The sequence below is a fragment of the Tursiops truncatus genome, chromosome 2 (genome assembly GCF_011762595.2).
Source record: "Tursiops truncatus isolate mTurTru1 chromosome 2, mTurTru1.mat.Y, whole genome shotgun sequence".
In the NCBI taxonomy this organism is placed as follows: Eukaryota; Metazoa; Chordata; class Mammalia; order Artiodactyla; family Delphinidae; genus Tursiops; species Tursiops truncatus.
Genome location: NC_047035.1, coordinates 99,163,893 through 99,187,753, shown reverse-complemented (window position 1 = coordinate 99,187,753; position 23,861 = coordinate 99,163,893). Strand labels below are relative to the sequence as shown.

Here is a 23,861-nt window from a genome sequence, read left to right as displayed (position 1 = left end):
TAAGTTTTTGGTGAGTATAGAATTCTGGGTTAACTGTTTTCTTTCAGCATTTAAAGAAATCATTTTATTGTCTCTTGGCATGCATATTTTCTGATGTGATGTCTTACTGTAATTTTTATCTTTGTTTCTATATATGTATGTAATGTGTCAATTTTCTTTGGCTGCCCTCAAGATTTTGTCTTTATCTTTAGTTCTTATCAGTTTGAACATGATGTGTCTAAGTCTGGTTTGCTCAGTTGTTTATTTATATGTTTATGTATTTATTTTTGGCATTTGTCCTGATCAGTATTCTCTGACTTGTCCTGTATCTTCTACTTCTGGAGTTTCAATTTCACATATGTTATACCATTTGATATTAATCCCTGTTCTTAGATGCCCTGTTCTAGTCTCCCCATCCCCTCCTCCCCGCCTCCCACCACACTTTTTTTTCTTAGTGTTTCAGTTTGGGTAATTTTTATCTATTGACCTATTTACAGATTCATTTTTCAGCTGTGTAAGGTCTACTGTTGAACCCATCAAAAACATTTTTCATTTCTGTGATTGTGGTTTGTTTGGGGTTTTTTTCCTAGCATTTGCATTGATTCTTACAGTTTCTGATCTTTGATAAAATTCCTATCTGGTCATGCATGTTGTCCTCCTTTTTCTACCAAAGCATTTAACATATTAATTATAGTAATTTAAATTTTTCTGTCTGATAGTTCCAACAGCTGGGTTGTGTCTAAGTCTGGTTCTGCTAATTGCTTTGTCTTCTGACAGTGTACTTTTGGTTTTTTTCCTTTGCTTTTTCTGTGTATGTTTGGTTGAAAGCAAGACATAATGTGTACGACTGAGATAAATAGTATTTATATCTGAAAATGAGCATGATTTTTCTCATGTTGGGCCATTAGTGTGGGATTTGGTCTACCTAGTAGTGAGTTGACTTGGGTTGTTGTTTTTTTTGTGTGTGTGTTACGGGGGCCTCTCACTGTTGTGGCCTCTCCTGTTGCGGAGCACATGCTCCAGACGCGCAGGCTCAGCGGCCATGGCTCACGGGCCCAGCCGCTCCGCGGCATGTGGAATCTTCCCGGACCGGGGCACGAATCCATGTCCCCTGCATCGGCAGGCGGAGTCTCAACCACTGCGCCACCAGGGAAGGCCAGGGTTTTGTTATTTTTATCACTATGGTTACCCTCCATATACTGCCAAGTTCAATTCTTGTAGTATTTCCTTGCGCTTAGGGTGGAAGTTATATTACTGGAGGTTTTTTTCTCAGTATCATTGCTCCACACTCAGTTTTAGCCTTTCCTTGTGAGACTGAGCCACAGAGGTTGTCTCTCTCTCTCTACACTCTTACCTTTCTTCCAGCAGTACTGCTGTTGCTTGTTATTTGATGTTTGCTAGCCCAGTGGTGGGTGCTGGGGATTGCTGTGATGTTCTCTGTTGTTCTCAGGCTCTCAAGCTGTCTCTGTGTCTCTGGGTCTTGAGAATAGAAACGTTTTCTTCCATCACCCAGTTGGCCCTGGGGACAACAGGGTTTGCCTGTCTTCTTTCCAAATACATAAAAGCATGGACATGAAGAAAACTTACGAATTCATCATTTCATAATATCATCCACTGATTCTTTCCTGATGCATTCATACTTGAATAAATCATCAAACTCTTACTTTCCTTTGATTGCCCTGTTGCATCTGTGTCAAGTAAAACCAACCTTTTCTTACATAAACCAACTTTCTTAAGTTTATTTTTTGTTAAAAGAAAAAAAGCTTATGCTAAAAATTTAGTAGGCCATAAGCAGAGTTAAAGGAAGCCATATTGAATGGAAGACCACATAGAACAGTTTTGGTCTGGTACTTCTTTCAAATATATGTGGTGTGGATAGTCCCTCGAATAGACCCAGGTGTTTAAGTACACATGTGAGATGGTGGATAGCTTGAATTATTCTTCAAGATTTTGATCAGATGGCTTGTAGTGGAATCAATGTTGTACCCCAATAATATTTTCCTGTTGTCACTTTTTCATTTGTATAGTTTTACATTTCCTCTTTCAAAATTAATTCCTTTCATATGCTAGATTGTATTTGGAATTCATATTATATGGTGAGTTTCTAAAACAATCTCTGTTCTGCTACCATGTATATTCTATACAGTGCAACATTTTACTGCTTTTATATCCTAACTATATATATATATATATATATATATATATATATATATATATATATATATACCATAACTCTTCTCCTCTAGTCTGATGGTTAGTGTAGTTTCATTATAACTAAGTAGAGAGGTAAGAGAGAGAAGGTGGGTACAGATGCCTTTCTCTTTTGTTGCTTCCTTCAAGGCTATTAGGAAACACTTGATAGCATGTTCCAGGAATCTTTATATTGGGAACAAAGATTAATAAAATTATTTGCCTATCCCCAAGGTGTTCAAAATCTAGTAGGAAAATTAGACATGAAAGAATTGTAATCCAGTAAGATAACTACCATATTCCAAGCATATCAGGTATGGTAGGTACACACAAGAGTCCTCTCAGGGTGACTTTATGGTGTTTTTTCTCTCTCTTTTTAAAAATATTCTTTTCTCAATTCAAACATACACATAATATACAAAATAGAGGTCCCCTGTGATTTCACTAATGAAATGGCAAATTAACCCTATAGCCTATTTCTGTAAGACTACTTGGGGCTATCCATAAAGAATTTCTAAGGTTTTTGTTTTTCTTTTTTGTTCTGTTTTTATTGCTTTTTGCTTTGTAACTTTTTCAGACACTTGAGAGTTTCAGACTTTGTAAAATTACTTTTTATTTTTATCGAATTAAAAGTTAAAAATTTGTGTGGCTAGTTTATCATAAAAATAGTAACTCATCTCTCTCACCCTTTTCCATCCAACTCTTCAGAGGTAGCTATTTTCAACTCTTTTAGCTATTTGATGAAATATTTATCTCCATATTTCTAAATAATGTAACCATATTTTTGTTTGTCTTTTTTTCAACTAGGACTTACTGTTACAGTAATTAAGAATTTGCTTCTCTAGACCACCATCCCTACTTTCCTTTATCCCCCCAACCCCAGCATCCCTGCCGGGGCCAGAATTAGAATGAGGCAAGTGAGACCTCACCTCTGGCAAAAAATTCAAGGGAGCTACAAAAAATTCAATAATCAGATAAATATTTTGTTTTAATATGTTTAAGAATAAAAATTAATGAAGAGTAATACATAATGAACATAATTTCAAAATTGTAATTAAAGGCAGCATCCAGCCTTGCACTTTTATGACCCTGAGAGTCAATGCACATGGGGGACACAAGAACAACAAGGTCTCACTTCTGCTTTTTTGATGGTCCTTGTTCAGTCATGAGGGAAGGTGACAAGTTGTTTTCATTGTTTGTAGCTTTACATGGTACTGCTAAGTAAAAGGTAAACTTTTTTTTAATTAAAAATACATGTTTATATGATTTTTTTAACAATATTATTAAGGGTACTAAGGTAAGTAATACAAATTTTATTTATTAATATATTTGACCTTTCATAAATAAATTTGATGAAATGTGAAAATTTTCTGAAAAAGTATTTTCTTACCAGGAAACTTTATACTTTCTTCACTTAAAACAGTGATAATTTACTGTTACTCACTTGTTTATATAAAAAATATTTTTCACTACTTTTTTTTCACCCCATTAGTCTGGAAACCTGGTATGTAGTTTTCTGTTGTTTGTAATTATTGATTTTTGTATTTTTCATATAAATGTTTATGGAGACCTGTTAAATATTATAATTTATATGAACTAATTCATATAAATTAATTATTATATTTAACTGAATGTATTAATTAAAAATAAATATATTTAAAATTTATACTAAAATTCTTAAAAATAAATATGGCATTTAAAAACTCAAGTGATCCATTGTTTAGAAAAAGAAGAAAAATGCATGCATCAAGAAATTGATCAAAATTATAGGGCACAGTAACAGGTTTGGTAGAAAAAAATATTCCAGCTACTTAAAATGAAATCTCTAACACTGACACTATTAGAATAGAATTACTATGAAATATAGAGTTAAATAAAGAATTTTCTTTGAATTGTGCAAAAAAGATAAGATAATGGCATGTTAGAAATTTCAGAAGCTAGTGAATATAAGCATGTGCAAGAAAATAGAAGATGCTATTTGAATTAAATGTTTAATTCTTCATCATGGTCACCTGTTTCTAATAAAGTAAAATGATTTTAATAGAGCAGGGGACCATCCAAGAACAAGATGCAGATTGTAGAGTATGTGTTTCACATGGTGGGCAAAGATTTTCAAAAGATGGGTCTTTTAAAAAATTGTCTAGTGGTGAGTTAATTCATTGTGACTGGCTCATTTATTCCAAAGAATCTTTGTCTTTAGTTTGTGTTTCCTGTGCATTCTTTTTAGCAAAAATTACAACAGAATCAAATATTTGCAACTCAAAAAGTGGTTTCAAAGATTGGAAAAATTTAAACAGAATTTGTGATAATGAAAAAATCATATTTCATCATGATGATTTTTTTAAATGGAAGTGTTTTTTAATGTATATTTAGACTGATAGTTTAATAGATGATGTTTTACAGAATGTGATAAAATATGTGTGAGTGACTTTACATATTGTATGTTTCGTGCAAAAATAATTTATTTCTCCAAGCACAAGAAATTATTGGAAGCTCAGATGCTGGAATGTTCTAAATTCAGTTGAACTAAGGACATTAAAATCATACAGCTAATGATTATAAATATATGTTTCATTTGTGTAGTAAAATTCAAAGCAAATATATAATGTTATTAGGAAATCATGTTAAATCTGAAATACTAAGAAGAATAAAAGAAGCAAAATAATTTTTCTTACTTTTTGATTATAAACCAGATATAGTACATCATGAATTAATGTTTATGATTACTAGGTATATTTACATTAAGAATGATGTCATTGCAAGAGAAGAAAGTTTTGACTTAATTGCAACAAAATGAAAAACTGGATTAATTATATCTCATTAAAGCTGTTATTTAAAAAAAAAAAACTAGATATGGTCTAGCTTATCACATTATCAGTAAGTTAGCAAGAGTTGATGCTTATGTAAGAAAATTGTCCTGGCCAGGATATGATAATGGAATAGATAAGGCACATGTATACAAGTGTGTATAAGCCAGTATTTCTCCCCCAAAATAATTATGCCAAATTTATGCCTTGCCCAGCTCATAATCATAATTTAATACAAAGAATGCTGCATTTGTGAATTCAAATATGATCATCTTTTTTTTAGTATTGTACAAAGGATACATATTTTAGGACTGGGGTAATACAGTGAGCAGATGGAATATTCTTGTCAATTCTGAAAACAACATTAAAATCACAGATACCTGATGGGCATCAAGATTAAATGCAATCAAGATACTTGATACTTTGCACACAAATTAGAGATGTGTATCAGATATGAAAAGATATATCAAATGTCAGAATACATTATATTGAGATCAAAAGCATCTTGTTACAAGAATATTACAGATTTTTACACATTATCTATATGGGATGGTATTTTGAACAAAGTGGCAAAAGTTTAATAAAGCTTTACAGTTAGAAAGCATGACCATATATAAAGTTCTGTGCTTAATAAAAATCCTATTCCTTTCCTTACCACAAATGAAAGTAATTTTGAAAGTGTGTTCAGTGAATGTAAATCTTGAGCAAGAGATGTGAATATTCTTCCTGAATTTGAAAATAAGTGAAAAAGAAATTGGAAATGCATGAATCACTAAGTGAGAGTATTGATAATTATGGGAAAAGTGCTGATCAAGTAGACATTAGGTTATAAATGACCTAACTTCATATTTGAAACAGGTATATGAAAAATTAAATGAAATCTCTTCAGATTTTGAACTTTTAAACTGGAGAAAAGTTATTTTCTATAGATTACATCTGATTTACAAAAAGCAGCTACTGACCCAGTTCTTAAATATTTTGACAATTTAAATGCTATAGAAATTTCATGTGGAATTGTTTAAAGCAATATACAATATTAATAAATTGTGATATAATGTAAGCCTTATATTTGGGTCTTCTAAAACTGATTAACAAAGTGGTGTTCAAAATTTTAAAACAATACCAGCCACAGTAGCATCCTGCAAAAGACGTTTCAGTAAGCTGAAGTTAATTTTAAATTATTTAGAATTGTCACTTGGTCAAGAGAAATTGCCAAGCATGGCAGTTTACTTATTTGAAACAAGATAAGAAAAGAATTAGACTTTGAAAATGTTATTGATGTGCTTGCTTCCACTAAAGCCAGAAAAGTAAAATGATAATAAATTCTGGTTTTGGTAGGCATAAAATGTTTAAACTTCAACTACTATTGTGAGTTTAATATATCTACTTTTCAATATTTTAAAACTACTTTAATGTTCTGGGGGAAAAAACTTTAAAAAATATACAGAGAGGAGAGTTGTGGGAAGATGGCACTGTAGGAAGTACCAGGAATCTGGCTCCCCACCTAGACAGCAATTGCACAGATTGAATCTATCTGATATAACTATTTTGAAGCTCTAAAGTCTGTTGAAGGCTTGCAACTTCCAGGCGAAGACTTGGAGAGTGAATTGCAGTTAATTTCCATCAATTTAAGCCCTTAGCACTGTAGCAGCCATATGGCAGGCAGCCGTGCACATGTTCCTGGAGCAGCTTGCACACAACTTATGGGAGCCAGAGTGGGCAAAAAAGACCTTGTCCTCCAGATACTGGGAATCTGATTGCTGCTTCTTATCAAGGAGTTGCAGACAAAGAAGTGGGCACATTATTGTTGCACCTCTCCCCCATTGTTGCAAGCCCCTTCCCCTCCAGCTGAAGTGACTTCCAAGGAATTTAAGTGGACAGCCCTTTTTCTCCCTTCATTTTTCACTTTTCCCCCTTTCAGGAGTCAGATGTTAAAGACTAGGACATTCAAAAACAACTGTGTATGTGGGTAAAATTAGAAAGAGATTGCATATGCCCAGGGAAAGGCTCAGAAAAGACATACGAAGACCTTAAGTTTACACCTCAGGGTGATTTGGGAACAGAGACAGCCTACAACAATAAAAATTAAAATTAAAATAAAACAGGCAAATGCTGGGCAAGGGGAATAATCTGATTCCCAGAGTTACTACATTATTAGACTCAACTGTCCAGTGTTCAACAAAAAATCACAAGGTATACAAAGAAACAGGCAAGTATGGCCCATTCAAAACAAAAAAATATCAACAGAAACTTTTCCTGAAAAAGACATAATGGCAGATATACTAGACAAAGAATTTAAAACAACTGTCTTAAAGATGCCCAGAGAACAAAAGGAATGTGTGGAGAAAGTCAAGAAAACAGTATGTGAACAAAGTGGAAATATAAATAAAGGGATAGAAAACCTAAAAGAAACCAAAAAGAAATTCTGGAGATGAAAAGTGCAATAACTGAAGATGAAAAATTCACTAGAGGGATTCAAAGGCAGATTTGAGCAGACAGAAGAAAGAATTGGCCAACTTGAAGATAAGACAATAGAAATTATTGAGTTTGAGGCACAGAAAGAAAACAGATTGAAGAAAAGTGAACAGAACCTAAGGGAGCTTTAGGACACCGTTAAGTAGTCCAACATTTGCATCATGAGAGTCCCAGAAGGAAAAGAGAGAATATTTGAAGAAGTAATGACTGCAGACTTCCAAAATTTGATGAAATACATGAATGTAAACATTCAGAAAGCACAACGGATTCCAAGTAAGATGAACTCAAAGAGACCCACACTAAGACATGTTATAATTAAACTTCCAAAAGGTAAGGAGAATCTTGAAAGCAGCAAAGAGAATTGAATCATCACATACAAGGGATTCTCAATAAAATTATCCACAGACTTCTCATCAGGAACTTTGGAAGCCAACAGGCAGTGGGTCAGTATATTCAAAGTGCTAAAAAGAAAACCTCAAGAATCCTCTATCCAGCAATTCTGTCACTCAAAAGTTAGAAATTAAGACATTCTCACGTAAACAAAACTGAGAGAGTTCTTGACCACTAGATCGGCCCTGCCAGAAGTGCTCAAGGGAGTCCTGCATGGTGAAATGAAAGGACAGTACATGACAACTCAAAGCTCTGTGGCAAAATAAAGATCTCAATAAAGGTAAGTGCATGGGAAATTATAAAAGCTAGTATTTTGTAACAGTGATTTGTAGCTGTACTTTTTGTTTTCTACATGAGTTAAGAGATGAATGCATTTAAAGAAAAAAGACAATTTTTTAGTGTAAAATTCAGTATCTCTAACTTTCGTTTGTAACTTCTAATTTTGTTTCCTGCATAATTTAGGTGACTAATGCATTTAGTTTATATCTAGGTATACAATGAATAAAGATGTAATTTTCTGACATCAGCAACCAAAAAGAATGGGGATGGAACTATAAAGGAACAGAGTTTTGGTATGTTATTGAAATTAGCTGCTATAAATTCAGATTAGAGGGTTATAACTTTAGGATATTACATGTAATCCTCAAAGTAACCATAAAGAAAATAGCTATAGAATATACACAAGGGGAAATGAGAAAATATTTTAAACATTTCACTACAAAAAAATCAACTAAACAGAAAAGAAGTCAGTAATGAAGGAAATGAGAGCCAAAAAAAAGTAATAAGATACATAGAAAACAAATAGCCCAATGACAAAATAAGTCCCTCCTTATCAGTAATTAATCTAAATGTTAATGTATTAAACTTTCCAATCAAAGGCCAGAGGTTGGCAGAATGGATAAAAAATACATGATCCAATTACATGCTGTATACAAGAGACTCACTTGAAATTCAAAGACACAAGCTGAAAGTGAAAGGATGAAAAAGATAGTCTGTGCAAATAGTAACCAAAAGAGAGTATTGATGGCTTTACTAATATCAGACAAAATAGACTTTCAATCAAAAAAGCTTACAAGAGAAAAAGGACATTATATATTAATAAAAAGTTTACTACAGCAAGAAGATATAACAATTATGAATACTTACACACCTACTGACAGACTGCCAATTTATATGAAGCAAGAAGTCACAGAGTTGAAGGGAAAAATAGACAATTCTACAGTAATAGTTGGAGACTTCAGTACTCACAATAATTGATAGAATAATTAGATATAAGTAAGGAAGTAGAAGACTTAATAAACCTACTAGATTTGCAGACATACACATAACACTCTACCCAGCAACAACAGAATACACATTCTTCTCAAGTACACATGGGATATTTTCCAGGATATACCATATAGTAAGCCACAAATTAAATCTCAGTGGATTTTAAAAGATAGATGTCATACAAAGTATCTTCTCTGATCACAGGATTAAATTAGAAATCAATAATAAAAGGAAAAATGAAAAATTCACCAGATTTTAGAAATTAAACAATACACTTTAAAACAACCAATGGATCAAAGAAGAAATCACAAGGGAAATTAGAAAATACTTAGATAAGAATGAAAAGAAAAATACAACATTCCAAAACTTCTAAAATGCAGTGAAAGTGATGCTAAAATGGAAATATATGGCTGTAAATCCTTATATTAAAAAATGAGAGATCTCAAAGCAGCAACCTAACTGTACAACTTAAGGAACTAGAAAAAGAAGGAGAAACTAAATCCAAAGCTGGCAGAAGGAAAGAAGTAAAATTAGCACAGGAATAAATGAAACAGAGAATAGAAAGCAATAGAGAAAAGTTGGTTCATTGCTAAGGTCAACAAAATTGATAAACCTTTAGCCAGAAATACTTAAAAAGAGAGAAGACTTAAATTACTAAAATCAGAAATGAAAGTGGGTACATTACTACCATTTCTATAGAAATAAAAATGATCTTAAGAGAGTACTGTGAACTCTGTGTCAACAAATTGGATAACCTACATGAAATGGACAAATTGCTAGAAACTCAAAACCTAGCAAGACTAAATCATGAAGAAATAGAAAATATGAGTAGATCCATAACTAGTAAGGAGATTGAATGAGTAATCAAAAATCTCTTAACGAAGAAAACCCCTTGACCTGACGACTTCTTTAGTGAATTCTAACAAACATCTAAATAAGAACTAATACCACTTCTTTCAAACTTTTCCAAAGTTGAAGAGGAAGAAATATTTCTAAACTCATTCTGTGAGGCCAGCATTACCCTGATACCAAAGCCAGACAAAGACAATACAAGAAAAGAAAACTACAGGTAAATATCCCTTATGAACATTGATGCAAGTATCCTCAACAAAATACTAGCAAACAGAATTAAGCAATATATTAAAAGGATTATATACCATGAACAAATGGGATTCACTCCTGGAATGCAAGGCTGGTTCAATATATGAAAATTGATCAATGTAATAAGCCACCTCAATGAAAGGAAGCAACAAAAACCACATTATCACCTCAATTGATGCAGATATGGTGTTTGACAAAATTCAGCACGCTTGCATGTTAAAAATGCTCAACAACCTAGAAACAGAAGGAAACTGCTTCAACATAATAAAGCCATATAAGAAAAACCCACAGCAAACATCATACTCAATGGTAAAAGACTAAAAGATTTTCCTCTAAGATTAAGAACAAAGCAAGATGTCCACTTTCACCACTTCTTTTCAACATAGTACTGGAAGTTTTAGCCAGAGCAATTAGTCAAGAAAAAGAAATAAAAGACATCTAAATTCGAAAAGCAGTAAAATTATCTCTGTTAGCAGATGATACCATTTTATATATAGAAAACCCTAAAGATTTCATACAGAACCCTATTAGAACTTACATTAACTCAGTAAAGTAAATAGCAGGACACAAAGTCAGCACACAAAAATCAGTTGTATTTCTATACACAAGTAATGAACAATCTGAAAAGAAAATTACAAAACAATACAACTTTAATAGCATAAAAAAGAATAAAATACATAGGAATGTACTTAATCAAGAGGTAAAAGACTTCTACAAAGAAACTATAAAACTTTACTGAAAGAGATTTGAGAAGACAAAAAAAAAAAAATGGAAAGACAACCCATGTTCATGAATTGGAAGACTTAATGTTGTTAAAATGCCAATAGTACCCAAAACAATCTACAGCTTTATTGCAATCCCTGCAAAAATCCCAAAGATATTTTTTGCAGAAATAGAAAAACTCATCCTAAAATTTATATGGAAGCTCAAGGGACTTCAAATAGCCAAAACAACTTTGAAAAAGAAGAAAAAAACTGCAGCACTCAAATGTCCTGCTTTTAAAATTTATGACAAAGCTGCAGTAAACAAAACAGTGTGGTATTGGGATAAAGACAGACCTATAGACCAAAGGAATAGAATAGAGAGCCCAGAAATAAACCTTTGTATATATGGTCAAATAATTTTTATGGGGGTGCCAAGACCGATGGGAAAAGGACAGTCTTTTTAATAAATGATGCTGGGAAAACTGGATATCCATATGCAAAAGAATTAAGTTGTACTCTTAGCCAGCACTATATACAAACATTGACTCAAAATTGATAAGGGACTTAAATGTAAGACCTAAAATAATAAAGTTCTTAGAATAAAACAAAGGACAAAAACTTCGTGACATTGAAATTGATAGTGATTTTTTGGTTATTACACCAAAGGCACAGGTAATGAAAGAAAAAAATTGTACAAATTAATAATTTTGTGCATCAAATATACTATACAGTGAATAAAAAAGCAACCCATAGAATGGGAGGAAATATTTGCAAGTCATATATCTGATAAGGAATTAATATCCAGAATATATAGAGAACTCATAAAACTCAATAACAACATAAACAACCCAATTCAAAAATGCATAAATGACTTGAACAGGCATTTCTCCAAAGAAGATATACAAATGGCCAATAAACCCATAGATGTGCAACATCACTAATCATTAGAGAAATGCAAATCAGTGAGATACCACCTCACACCCATTAGGATGACTACTGTTAAAACAAAAACCAAAAAACCCACAGACACATAAAAACACACACACACACAAAACCACAAAAAACTCCAAAACCAGAAGACAGGTGTTGATGCTGATGTGGAGAAATTGAAGCTTTGTACACTGTTGCTGGTAATGTAAAATGGTACAGCCATTGTGGAAAGCAGTATGGCAGTTCCTCAAAAAAATTATATGATCCAGCAATTCCTCTTTTGGGTATACTGTACCCCAAAGACTTGAAAGCAAAGAGTTGAAGAGATATTTGTACTCCTATTTTCATAGCAGCATTATTCACAATAGCTAAAACATGGAAGTAAACCAAGTGTCCATCAATAGATGAAAGAATAAGCAAAATGTGGTATATGCATACCATGGAATATTCAGCCATAAGAAGGAAGGGGATTCTGCAATATGGATCAACTTTGAGGACATTTTGCTAGTGTAATAAGCCAGTCACAAGAAGACAGATATTATGTGATTTCATTTGTATGAGGTACTTAAACAAAATAAAAGAGAGAGTATAGTGGTGGTTGCCAGAGGCTGTGGGGATGGGAGAATAAGGAGCTATTGTTTAATGGATGTAGAGTTCCAGTTTTACAAGATGAAAAAAGTTATGGGGATGGATGGTGGTAATGATTGCATAACAATGTGAATGTATTTAATACCAGTGAACTATACATTTAAAAACGGTTAAGATGGTAAATTTTATGTTATGTGTATTTTATCTCTTGTTTCTATATGGCTTGGCATAGCACTGATGTCAGCATAGTTAACATCACAGTTTTTGAGACCATTATGTATACTGAGCCAGGAAGTGTACTATGATTTTCTTTCCTATACTTCATTTTACTTTTCTGGGTAAAAATATATTTTTACTGATTTGTTTAGTCTTCTGTGCACCTAATGCGGTTTTTTAAAATTTGTGATGTGTTGTCTAATGTTTGGAAGTATTTTTTCTAAATGTTCACACATCAAAAAAAAAATTGTTGGAGGGCCTGGAGATCTTCTCTCCAATCTACTTTTGTTTAAACTAGTTGCTGTCTAAGCCTAATGCATAATTTGTTGTATCAGGATTTTACTTTGCCACTTTCTTGTGTTGGATATCCTGTTTCCTGAACTGTGAGTTCCTCTTTTCTTGTTTTACTCCTTATTTTGATGAAACATGTCCTCTAACAACTTCCACAGAAAGGTTGATTCTTTTTTCACTTAGTGTAAATTTAAAACTGTATTTACTCTAATGATAGTTTGGCTGAAGTACATAGAAAACATTTTTCCTATGCATATTTGAAAGTATTGTTTTCGTTAAGTCTGATGCCATTTTTGGTCCACTTTCTTTGTGTTTATGTTATTTTGTTCTTTCTGGCAACTTTAATGATTATCTCTATCTCAGGTGTTTGGAAATTTCATATGTTCACCCATCATCCTTTTTTCATTCATTATGGTAGGAATTTGATAAGCCTTTGTAATTTTGGATATTTCTGTTTGGGGGAAATTTTCTTGTTTTATTTCTTTGGTAAATTTTCACTTTTATTTTCTCTGTTCTCTCTTTTTTTTGAAACTCCTATTGATCTGACACTACTTCCTGCATCAACTCTTTTGATTGTATGGCATTTTCTTTCTTGCCTTCCATCTTTTTGTCCTTTCATTCAACCTTTCAAAAAAGATTTTCTAAATTTAATTGCTTATTTTAGTTGCCATATATTTAGTTTTGAATTGTTCTTTTTATTTGTTCTTCAGTTGTTTTGTCTTCATAGTTTTTTGTTCTTGTTTAATGGACATAACATTTCATACCTCTCCAGGGATATTAAATATATTATACATATTTATTTTGTTCCCAGCAAAGTCTCTGATGTCTCCTAGCCTCTTTCTTTATTCTCTTGTTTATTTTGATCTGTCTGATGTAAAGAATGTCTTCAGTTGTGTGGTGATCCTTGGCTGTTCATAAAAGTGAAGTGCTAAAAAGTTTATCGAAAACCCTGTGTTTGGACAGGGACAGGGCTGCCTTGCATAGCCATACAGGTTGTGCACTGCAGCACTCCACAGGGTACAACCCTGTTATATATACCCCTTAGTACTCTCAAAATGTATTGATGTTTACAGTACTAGAAATTAAAAGTATGAAATTTTTACAATACTGTTACTTAAAATGGCAAATATTTTTCTGAAAAATAACTATTTGTCAAAACAAAAGAAATTTAGTTAGAAGAATGAAATTGTTTTATGCTTTTGCATATCTCTTTAATGTCTAGTTAAATAGAAGGAAACTGGATCCTCATGTTTCTGCATTCAATCTGTTGTGATATGTTATTTTGGTTGAAATATAAGAAAAATACCCAGCCTCATCTAGTACTTTAATCTTTTCAGATAATTGTGATTATTCTTTTTTATGACATCAAAAGTAGACAAGTGAACTTTTTCTTAAAAGGTTTGTTGCAATGTGGAATCTGACTCCATATCACTGAACTTTTTGTACTCTATTACATTAAAATCTATTGGTCTGGCTTACACTTTGATTGACTCTTTTATCCATGCATGATTTTATAACAATGTGCATTTAGTCATTTGGAATATATTGGTTCACAAGTTACATAGATCTTCTAAGTGTTGACATGTTTCATTATATAATATCAGGTAATCACATTCATTAATATTAGCATTAATCTCATGAATAGTGGATACAAGTTATCCTAAAATTTAATTTTTCCTTGAATTTTATTACTGGCAACAAATACTGTCAGTTGTTTTCTTTGATGTGACATGCTCACTTTGTCAGTTTCAAAGAAAATGTCTTCTAAATATTCAAGTCTAAATATTCATAGTTTGACAGTCATTCTTTAAAATAAAAATCATGTTCCATGAAAAAAATGTGGCTAAGTTCAGCGTGCAACTCAGTCACAGACCCAAGTGTTTTTAGTGTGCAATAGCAGTGCTTTGTGCATATTTGGTATTTCATTACACAGAATATTAAAAAGACGTGCACTCAGTGATTGATATTTAATAAAATTAATTTTACTGCTGGTGTATGCCAGTGGAGAATACAGTGACTGCTAGTACAGTTTTGGTTCTATGTCAGTGCCTTGATTTGAGTTAAGATGCCAGCATTTTTACTCACCACTGCTTTAGTACCAAGAGTTTTAGCCTCACATGCCTCCTGAAAGTGTTTTGGAGGCCCCATGTGTCTGTGAACCACACTTGGAGAACTGCTGACATGGATTATATTGTGAAGGTTGCCTCATGGATTGGTGTGCTATACAGCCTGCACAGTCTGCATGGTAATTGTTTAGACTTCAACATAGGAAAATCAGTTGCTGAGCTGACTGATTCTTTGGTAGGGAGGATGCTCTCAAAGTCTTTGAGGCTGATAATTTTCTCCAAAGAGGAATCTTCTAGATTCCAGCTGCGGGTGGTGGAGTGAAGAGTGGTTCCTCTGGCTGCTAGCATTCTGGGAGCCAGGCAGAGAGATAAATGTGGGTCCCTTTTTTCAGTTTATGGACCTCTACTAAATTTTTCTGTTTTCTTTCAGTACCTCATGCCTGCCCTTTGCCATTCCTGGTGTTCACAAGTCTAGACTGTCTCCAGTTCACAGAGTTAACCTTTGGCCTAAGTGGTAGAGGAAAGGATAGGTACCTGTTGTGTGAGTTGGGGAAAGAGCATTTAGATTTCTCAGCAGTATTCATGCTTCATTTTTACCTTTTATGTACTGGATAGTATACTGAATTTCTCCAAATACCAGATCTCTTATGTTCTCTGGGAAAACTGATTCTCTTTTCCTTGCACTCCCAGCTCAGACATTTAGTTGTAACTTCCTCCACACTGTGAAGTCAATTTCGATTCCTCCAGCCACTATCCATCTAAAAATTTGTTGAAATCTCTTTGACAGTTAGTATGCTTTGATGTTTTCTTGGTCTTTATGAGTGAAAATATTTTATTTCTTTGCCCTCATTTTAGCAGGGCTTTTGGAGAGTGAGGAAATGTTACATGTATGTGATTAATACACCATATCACTTTCACAGATTTGAATCAATCACTGTTGTGGCTGAACTGGACCTAGATTTGAAACTTCACCACTTACTGTAGTATTGCCTTTGGTTTTCTACTTAACCCCCGCAGTCTTTATTCTCATTTGTAGAAATGGAGTTTATAATATCTAATATGAGGATTAAGTGATGAGATAGTGAATGTAAAATTCTTAACATACTACCTCATGCATCATATATGCTCAATAATTTGTTATAAACTGTTAGGCTGGCCTCTGGCTTACTGAGGTTTTTGTGTATTCTTTCCTCACCAAAAAACATTTCAAATAAGCAAAAATATTTCATTTATCTATTGTTTAATATTACTTGGTTTGACAATGGAAGGGTTACCATGGCTCCAAATATAAAATCATAATTTCATAAATGTTTTATCTAAGTACCTGTATTTAATGTGTGTATAAAATACTGTGGATGATGCATTCAAATTCAAGCTGTGTTTTACTAGTTTTCTATTCAAGTAATTATAATTATGGCCCACATTTGAAAGAATCTAAGGAAAGCAGGTATTGTTATAACTGGATAACTGTTTCATGTCCTTGATTCAGAAGGTTTTGGTACACTGAAATTCTTACAAGTTTTTTAAAAAGCAATTTTTGAAATCATGCTTTTAGTTATGAGAATTATTTTAATACATACTTTAAATTGAGAAAATTTTTTTCTCTTTCTTTAGTATACTAGGTAGCACACTTAAGTTCTTTTTATCTAGAAAGTTTAGTATAATAAAAGTAGTTTACTTTAAGCTTAGTTTTGAATATAAAAGAAAATTATTATTAATAATTTCAGGAACTTGCAAGACCTAATATGGCTGAAGGAGAAACAGAAACATCAAATTCTGAAAGGTAAATATAAGGAAAAACTCAATCTCATGAAATTCATGTATATAAAATGATACTTGAGCTGTGTTATATTTCAGTTAATTGGCAAAAGGCTATTTAAATTTTGTATATGGTGTTCCTTTTAGTAATGGCTTTTAATTAAAATAAAATTTTGAAATATTAATGTAACAGAAATATACTACAGATCCTTAGTTTTGAAATCTTAAACATGTAGAATACATTTTATAAGTTGTTAAATTTTTTAAAAGTACTTACAAGTAAGTAAAATGTTAACAGATTTTAATTGCCTCTATTAAATGAAAATAGTTACAAGATGCTACAGGTTATAAGGTGGTGACGATTCTTGCAAATAGTTAATTTTAATATCTTATTTTTAAAGTATTTTCAAAAAGCTGTAAAGCTACTTCTTTGGTGGGATCCCAACATAAAACGTTCAAAATTCAAGTATTGGTTTTTAAAAATTTAATGCTTGGGCTTTCCTGGTGGCGCAGTGGTTGAGAGTCCGCCTGCCGATGCAGGGGACACGGGTTCGAGCCCTGGTCTGGGAAGATCCCACATGCCGCGGAGCAACTGGACCCGTGAACCACAACTACTGAGCTTGCGCGTCTGGAGCCTGTGCTCTGCAACAAAAGAGGCCGCGATAGTGTGAGGCCCGTGCATCGCGATGAAGAGTGGCCCCTGCTTGCCACAATTAGAGAAAACCCTCCCACAGAAACGAAGACCCAACACAGCAAAAATTAATTAATTAATTAATTTAAAAAAAAAAACATGCCAGGGAATCCTAAAGGCCTTCTAATTGATAATAAAGAGAACTTCTAAAAAAATAAAAATAAAAATTTAATGCTTGAGTAGAACACTGCAGAACACGAGATTTCACAATTTTTTTTTAGCAAAAGAAAATCTAACATTCTAATTAGAACTTTATTCCAGCTAAAGGTGATTTTGTCTTTTAGATTAAGTACTTTCCCCATTTCTATCTTTATGCTGTGTGTTTTATAGTAGGCTGCTTGTTAACCTGATGAGATTGATTAATCTATTGCCTCTAAAAAGAAAATTATGGAATAAGACCTTTTGAAGATGTTTCTTAGACTTCACTAGAAAAATTATCTAGCCCTGGGACTTCCTTGATGGCCCAGTGGTTGAGACTTCACCTTCCAACGCAGGGTGGGGGTGTGTGGGTTTGATCCCTGGTGGGGGAGCTAGGATCCTACATGCCTCACTGCCAAGAAAACAAAACATAGAACAGAAGCAATGTAACAAACTCAATAAAGACTTTAAAAATAGTCCACATAAAAAAAGAAAAGAAAAGAAAAATTATCTAGCCCTTTCTTCACCTAGCATTTTTCCTAGAATTTTGGTTGGGAAAAGTTAACAAAAATTCAAATAAGGATTTAGAAAAAGCAGACTAGTCACATCCATATTTTTTAACATTTTCTGTAAATTATAGTTAGTTTAATAAGATCTGAACAAAAATAAGAATTTTATAAATTTAAATGAGGGAAATATAATTTTTTGCAGATGATGTAATTGACCTGTAAGATCCAAGAAAATGAGCTAAGAATGATTTAAATTAATCAGGGTATTAATTAAGGCAGCTTGGTGTAAAATTCAGAATCTTTCCGGTATACCAATAACATGTGATTACAAAATATAATGGATAAAATTCACAGTAATAACAAGATGAATAAAGTGCAGCATCTATTTAGAAGATTTTGAAGAAAAAAACTTACTGAGATAGAAAATAATATATTAGTAACTTACATGATAGGTCATTTCCCAAATTAGTTTATGGTTAATGAACATTTAGTTGAAAATCCAAATTGGATTTGATTTGGAAACTAGTGGTGTTTAAAGTAAGATTCATATTTTTCTACTTATTAATACCATAATTTTAAAAATCACAGCTGTGTTAGATATTAGGTTGTTTCTGTATTCACTATTTTAAACATTGTTTTAATGAGCATCCTTGTACAATTATCTTTTACTTTTTCAAACTATTAGGGAGAAGAGTAGTAGAATGTAGGTGATTTGACCTATTAGATAATAAAGTACAATGTTAATTTCTAATTGTTAAAACTGTGTGGTATTGGCCTGTAATAGTCAAAAGACACATCAGAACAAAATAAATAGCAGAGAAACAACCTTTTAAATATAATTTAGTAAATAATAAATGACTATCTGATAACATTGCTTTGATATTTGGGCAGTTCATTAGGAAAAAGTCTAAATTCCAGGTGGATTAATGTAAAAACTAATATAAATGTAATCATAAAATTTCTTTTTATTAAAATAAGCATTGTTACATCTAAATAAGGGACTGGAGAGCCTCTTAGAAATCTCGTGTTTCTAAGACTCACAGACATAGAAGACAAACATTATGGTTACCAAAGGGGAAAGGGGGTGGAGGAGGGATAAATTAGGAGTTTGGGATTAACATATACACCCTACTATATATAAAATAGATAAACAACAAGGTCCTACTATATAGCATAGGGAACTATATTCACTAAATAGTTTCTGTTAACACACCGGGGTAAGAGTAAACACATAGACAGGTATACACATAAGCATATATGTATGCATGTTTTATATTTACATATTTTTTTAGGCATGTGTTTATGTTTTTATAAATTAGGCTGTTAAAAAATCAATAAAATGTTTGTGAATGCTTAGTTGATTTTGCATAGGGAAAACACTCTAAGCCCAAGAGGACATATAAATCATAAAAGAGAAATAGGGTTTTTTCCACATATATTCATTCCTTATTTAAATGACTCTTACGAATTAATAAGCACACTTACATTTTAACTAAAAATAAGCAAGGGTATGAACAGATAAAAATAATGATAACCAGAACTAAAACAATGAATAGACTCCTCAGGACTCCTTTTAATATGCGACTATGGAGTTTCTCACTCTTTTGCCCAAGAACATGGCCACCTCCTAAATTGTAACATCATGGCAAAGACCAGGGAGCTCAATTTTCTTTTTTTTTTTGGTGGGCAAGTGTGCCTTTTTTTTTTTTTTTTTAGAGAATGTCTTTATTTTAATAGTGTTCAAATACATTGTATTATAAAGAAATAGATAATAAATAGCTTTATTTTTTCAGTAAACAAGATGAAGCTTCTTCAGAGGAAATAAAAAATGGATGTGATGTGCATTTATTCGAAGGCTCATCAACAACAAAAAGTGAAGAAGGTGTATCAGGTTCAGATAAAGAAAATGATACCTGTCTTGAAGACCAGGAAACTGGCTCAAAGAATATCTTCAGTTATGATTCAATTATTGATGCAGATAAGGTGGAAAAGGAAAAACAAATAGAGCACATTTGTCAGGAAACAGAGTTGAAGAGGTGCCAAAGTTCAGAAAACCTCATTGCACGTGATCAGATTGAAGATTGCAATGCCAGTGAAGCTAGATTTTCTTCAAAGAATATTAAGGATTTGCAATTAACATCTGGTGATGTTAGCATTGATCAGTTTTTGAGAAAAAGAGATGAACCTGAATCTGTTAGTTCTGATGTTAGTGAGCAAGGCAGTATTCATTTGGAACCTTTGACTCCATCAGAAGTGCTTGAGTTTGAAGCCACAGAGATTCTTCAGAAAGGTAGTGGTGATCCTTCAGCCAAGACTGATGAAGTAATGTCTGATCAAACAGATGACGTTCCTGGAGAAAATAGCCTTAGCACAACAGAGACAACAGGAGACCTGGCAGATGAAAAAGAAAGAAGTTGAAATTAATTAGGCATTCTAAGTTTTAGTGTACCAACGATAAGAGCATTTGGAACAGTGCTATCAGGTGAGCTCAGTGGTGCTGTTGCAGAGTGCAGAGATAGAAAAATGTGAGGGAGGTCATTCATACACTTTACCTGTATATTCAACCTCGGTTATTAAATCAATTCATCATTAATAGCATGATTAGTATGAATTTCCAAGAAGTTTTTAAGACATGAATAAGATTTTAATGAAAGTTAAGTTTGCAATGAAAAAGTCTCATTTATCAGTTTTCGAGGTTATGGAACCTGGTGGTCAATATGAATTGAATATTAGAATATTATTTATATTAATAAAGCTTTTGAAATTTCCATCAGTTCTAAACTAAAAGTCCTTATTACCTGTACATCCTTTTCAATTAACTTAAAGGAAGAGATTTGGAAACCACATACCTTTTGGGAATAATTGATTTAAAATAATGGCCAATTGGCTTTGTTAATGAAGGTTTCATTTTGAGTATGATACTGGTAAATGGAGCATGTTTAGAATGCTAAATTCATTGATCTAATGAGAATTTGGATGAACATAAACTTAATTTTGGATATAATATTACATTCCAGACTGCCAGAAGCATGTAAACAGAATATTTGAATCTGTGTACCTCCATACAAGTGTTAGCCTGCCAGGCTGTAAGCTTACCTTAATTAAACTTTCAGTGAAAGTGAAATTATTAAAATAAAAATTTATATTTGTGCTTTTTGTCAGTGTGTAAGCTGTGCAGAAATCCCTTGATGTACTAGTTGTATAAAGTAGAAACCCACTGTTGAAACTCCTGTAGCTATTATGCTCTTAATATTGTTTTAATGATCTTCTTTAGAAATAGACCCATAAAAATGGTCTGGAAACCAAACCAAAGTATGGATTAATGTAGATATTGTAAAGCAGTAAACTGAAAACATGTCCTGGCATGAATTCAGCCATGTTTAAGTGACTTTTTCTGTAATTGTAAAATAGAAAATTCAAATGGGACCTAAAGCAGGATGTAAAAAATTGGTTTGGGATATTTAGCCTAATTTATCCATAAGATGGCTGCTAAATTGATTTTTTCAGTTTTTTATCATATAGAAAATAATAGATATAGAAATGAATAATATGAGTAACAGTAGTTTGCTTTGACGTACTAACAAACTTTTATTTAAAATGCTACATTTTTACTTCTTAAAATGTGCTTTGAATTCTTAAAATTTTGTTTCACTGAATGTTAAATGTTTAAAATGGCTATTAAAATTCTGCTGTATATAGTAGTTTTTGAGTAAATATTTGCAATAAAAATCTGTCCCTGAATAATTTTATTTTTCAGAAAGCTGCTTGAGTCGGATTACCTTTGGCGCCTCTAGAAATTGTATATTGCTCAAGGAAATTTCATGTTAAAGTTAGTGGTAGATTTTATTCCATATTCTTTAATTGATGCATGATTTATTTTAAATTGAGACTTAAAGTACAGGGGGAAGAACTGCTAATAATTACAGAGAATTGATTTGCTTTACAAATTCTTCTACTTCAAGAGAATTATAATTTAATATTATAGTTTTCTATCTGCTCAGTAAATTAAAGAGGCTAAATAGACAAAATATTTTATTGACTTATTTTCTTGAATATTTTTGAGGGTGGGGGCAAATATTTTTATCTTTCCTGCTCCCAAGAAAAGATGGGATAGAGGGACTTATTAACTGTCATCCTTCACCTTGTTGAAACATAAATCTATAGCAGAGAAGACTTTTGGAGTAAAGGGAAGAAAAAGTCTGTGTAAGGACCATTTTCTGAATCTCATTCAATTAGTTGCCAAGGCTGTCACCTAATGCTTCAAAAACCTAGAGCACTGTACCAAAATAAGTCTCTAAGTGACACTGTAGTCCCTTGTGAGCTTTGAGTAGTTCCTTCTCCTGCCCCTATATACTTACAGTAGTGGTACTGAAAGTACCTGATCAATGAATAGTTTATACCTATCCACTGTGAGAAAAGGAACCTGTACCAGACTATAAATCCTTCATTGAGAAAGTCTAGCAATGAAAACAAAAAAATAGTTGAAGTGAACATTGTACTTGGTAACATAGTTGGTTTCTGTTTTCACATAATCTCCTTATCTCATTTCTGATCAGGAACAGACAATTCAGGTATATGCAAACCAAACCTTTGAGTGGCAGTGCTTTAGCACAGTGGTCAGCAAACTTTTTCTCTGTAGAGCCAGATAGTGAATAATTGTGGACTGTGTGGTCACAATTATCCAACTCTTCCTTATAGCTTAAGAGCACCTATAGACAATATGTAAATGGTAGCCTGTTTGTGTTCCAATAAAACTTTATTTACAAAAACAGCATGTTGGTTGGATTTGGCCAGTGGACTGTAGATTGCCACCACCTGCTTTAGAGTGCTGTTTTGTCCAGGCAAATTGTGCTCAGGGACTGAGATTTTCTTTGCCAATAACTTATTTAACACCAGTTCACTGTGAGAATTATAATTTATAAAAATAACATTTTGCAAGCCGATACCATACAGGATAATGTCTGTTAACTAGCTAATAAAGAAATAACATACTCCAAACTAATAATAGATTGATTACACTATTGTTCTAGGCAAAGAGGAGATGAAAGAAAGTCCAAATTTAGTTGAGGTGTACCTTTCCAGGAATTGGTTGTCTGTAGAGTCAGTCCTTCCAACTAAAACCTGGGTATCAGCTGCCAGCGTAGGTCCCTTGCTGCTGGGGCACGTAGCTAGGGGGTGACAGTACCGGTGTCGGTAAGCAAGCTGGGCTGTTCCAAATGTTATGACTCCAGGGACCATTACATGACTTACACCATTGCCTACCAGGAGTAGCCTTGCCAAGGCAGGAACAGATGTCCCTTCTCTTCCTGAGACTGCTGCACAGTTTAACACTGCTGAGGACCAAGAGTGGCCTGGCCATGGCAGGAGCAAGTGTCTCAAGATCGTCACAGAGCTATGTAAGTCAGCAAAAGAGTAGCCTTGCCCAGACTAAACACTCTCGGTAAGTCCTCACAAATTCTTGGTATTTAAAGTTTAAATGTCCATCACTTGATAGCTGCTCTTCCATATGTTCGTATTGATTATCCTCCCCAGCGGCACCCCTTAATGGCTGAGCTGCTGAATACTTATCAACAACAGCAGATGTTGATGACATCATCCTGGCACAGCTTCCTTAGTGTAAACAAATTTACCTGTAGATCAAAACAACTTCACTTAAGTCATAAACAAGTGGATTTGAAATCATAACAAACCAATACACAACAAGCAGTTAGACTTTCTTGATTGACTATGAAAGCCAGTGATGCACTCAAGTGACTCTT

General features: G+C 33.0%; 1 protein-coding gene across 13 annotated transcripts in view; it reads left to right on the top strand.

Moving 5' to 3' along the window:
* Positions 1–23,505, top strand: part of ZNF280D (zinc finger protein 280D) — a 293,092-nt gene extending 269,587 nt beyond the window's left edge. For 12 of the 13 annotated variants that reach the window (XM_033851717.2, XM_033851716.2, XM_019946910.3 and 9 more), the window contains 2 exons: positions 16,734–16,789; positions 19,896–21,848. In XM_033851717.2, the coding sequence (XP_033707608.1) occupies positions 16,734–16,789; positions 19,896–20,520 (681 nt within the window). In that variant the 3' untranslated portion in view covers positions 20,521–21,848. The other variant, XR_012330131.1, reaches the window with a different exon arrangement.
* Positions 23,506–23,861: the final 356 nt, after the last annotated feature.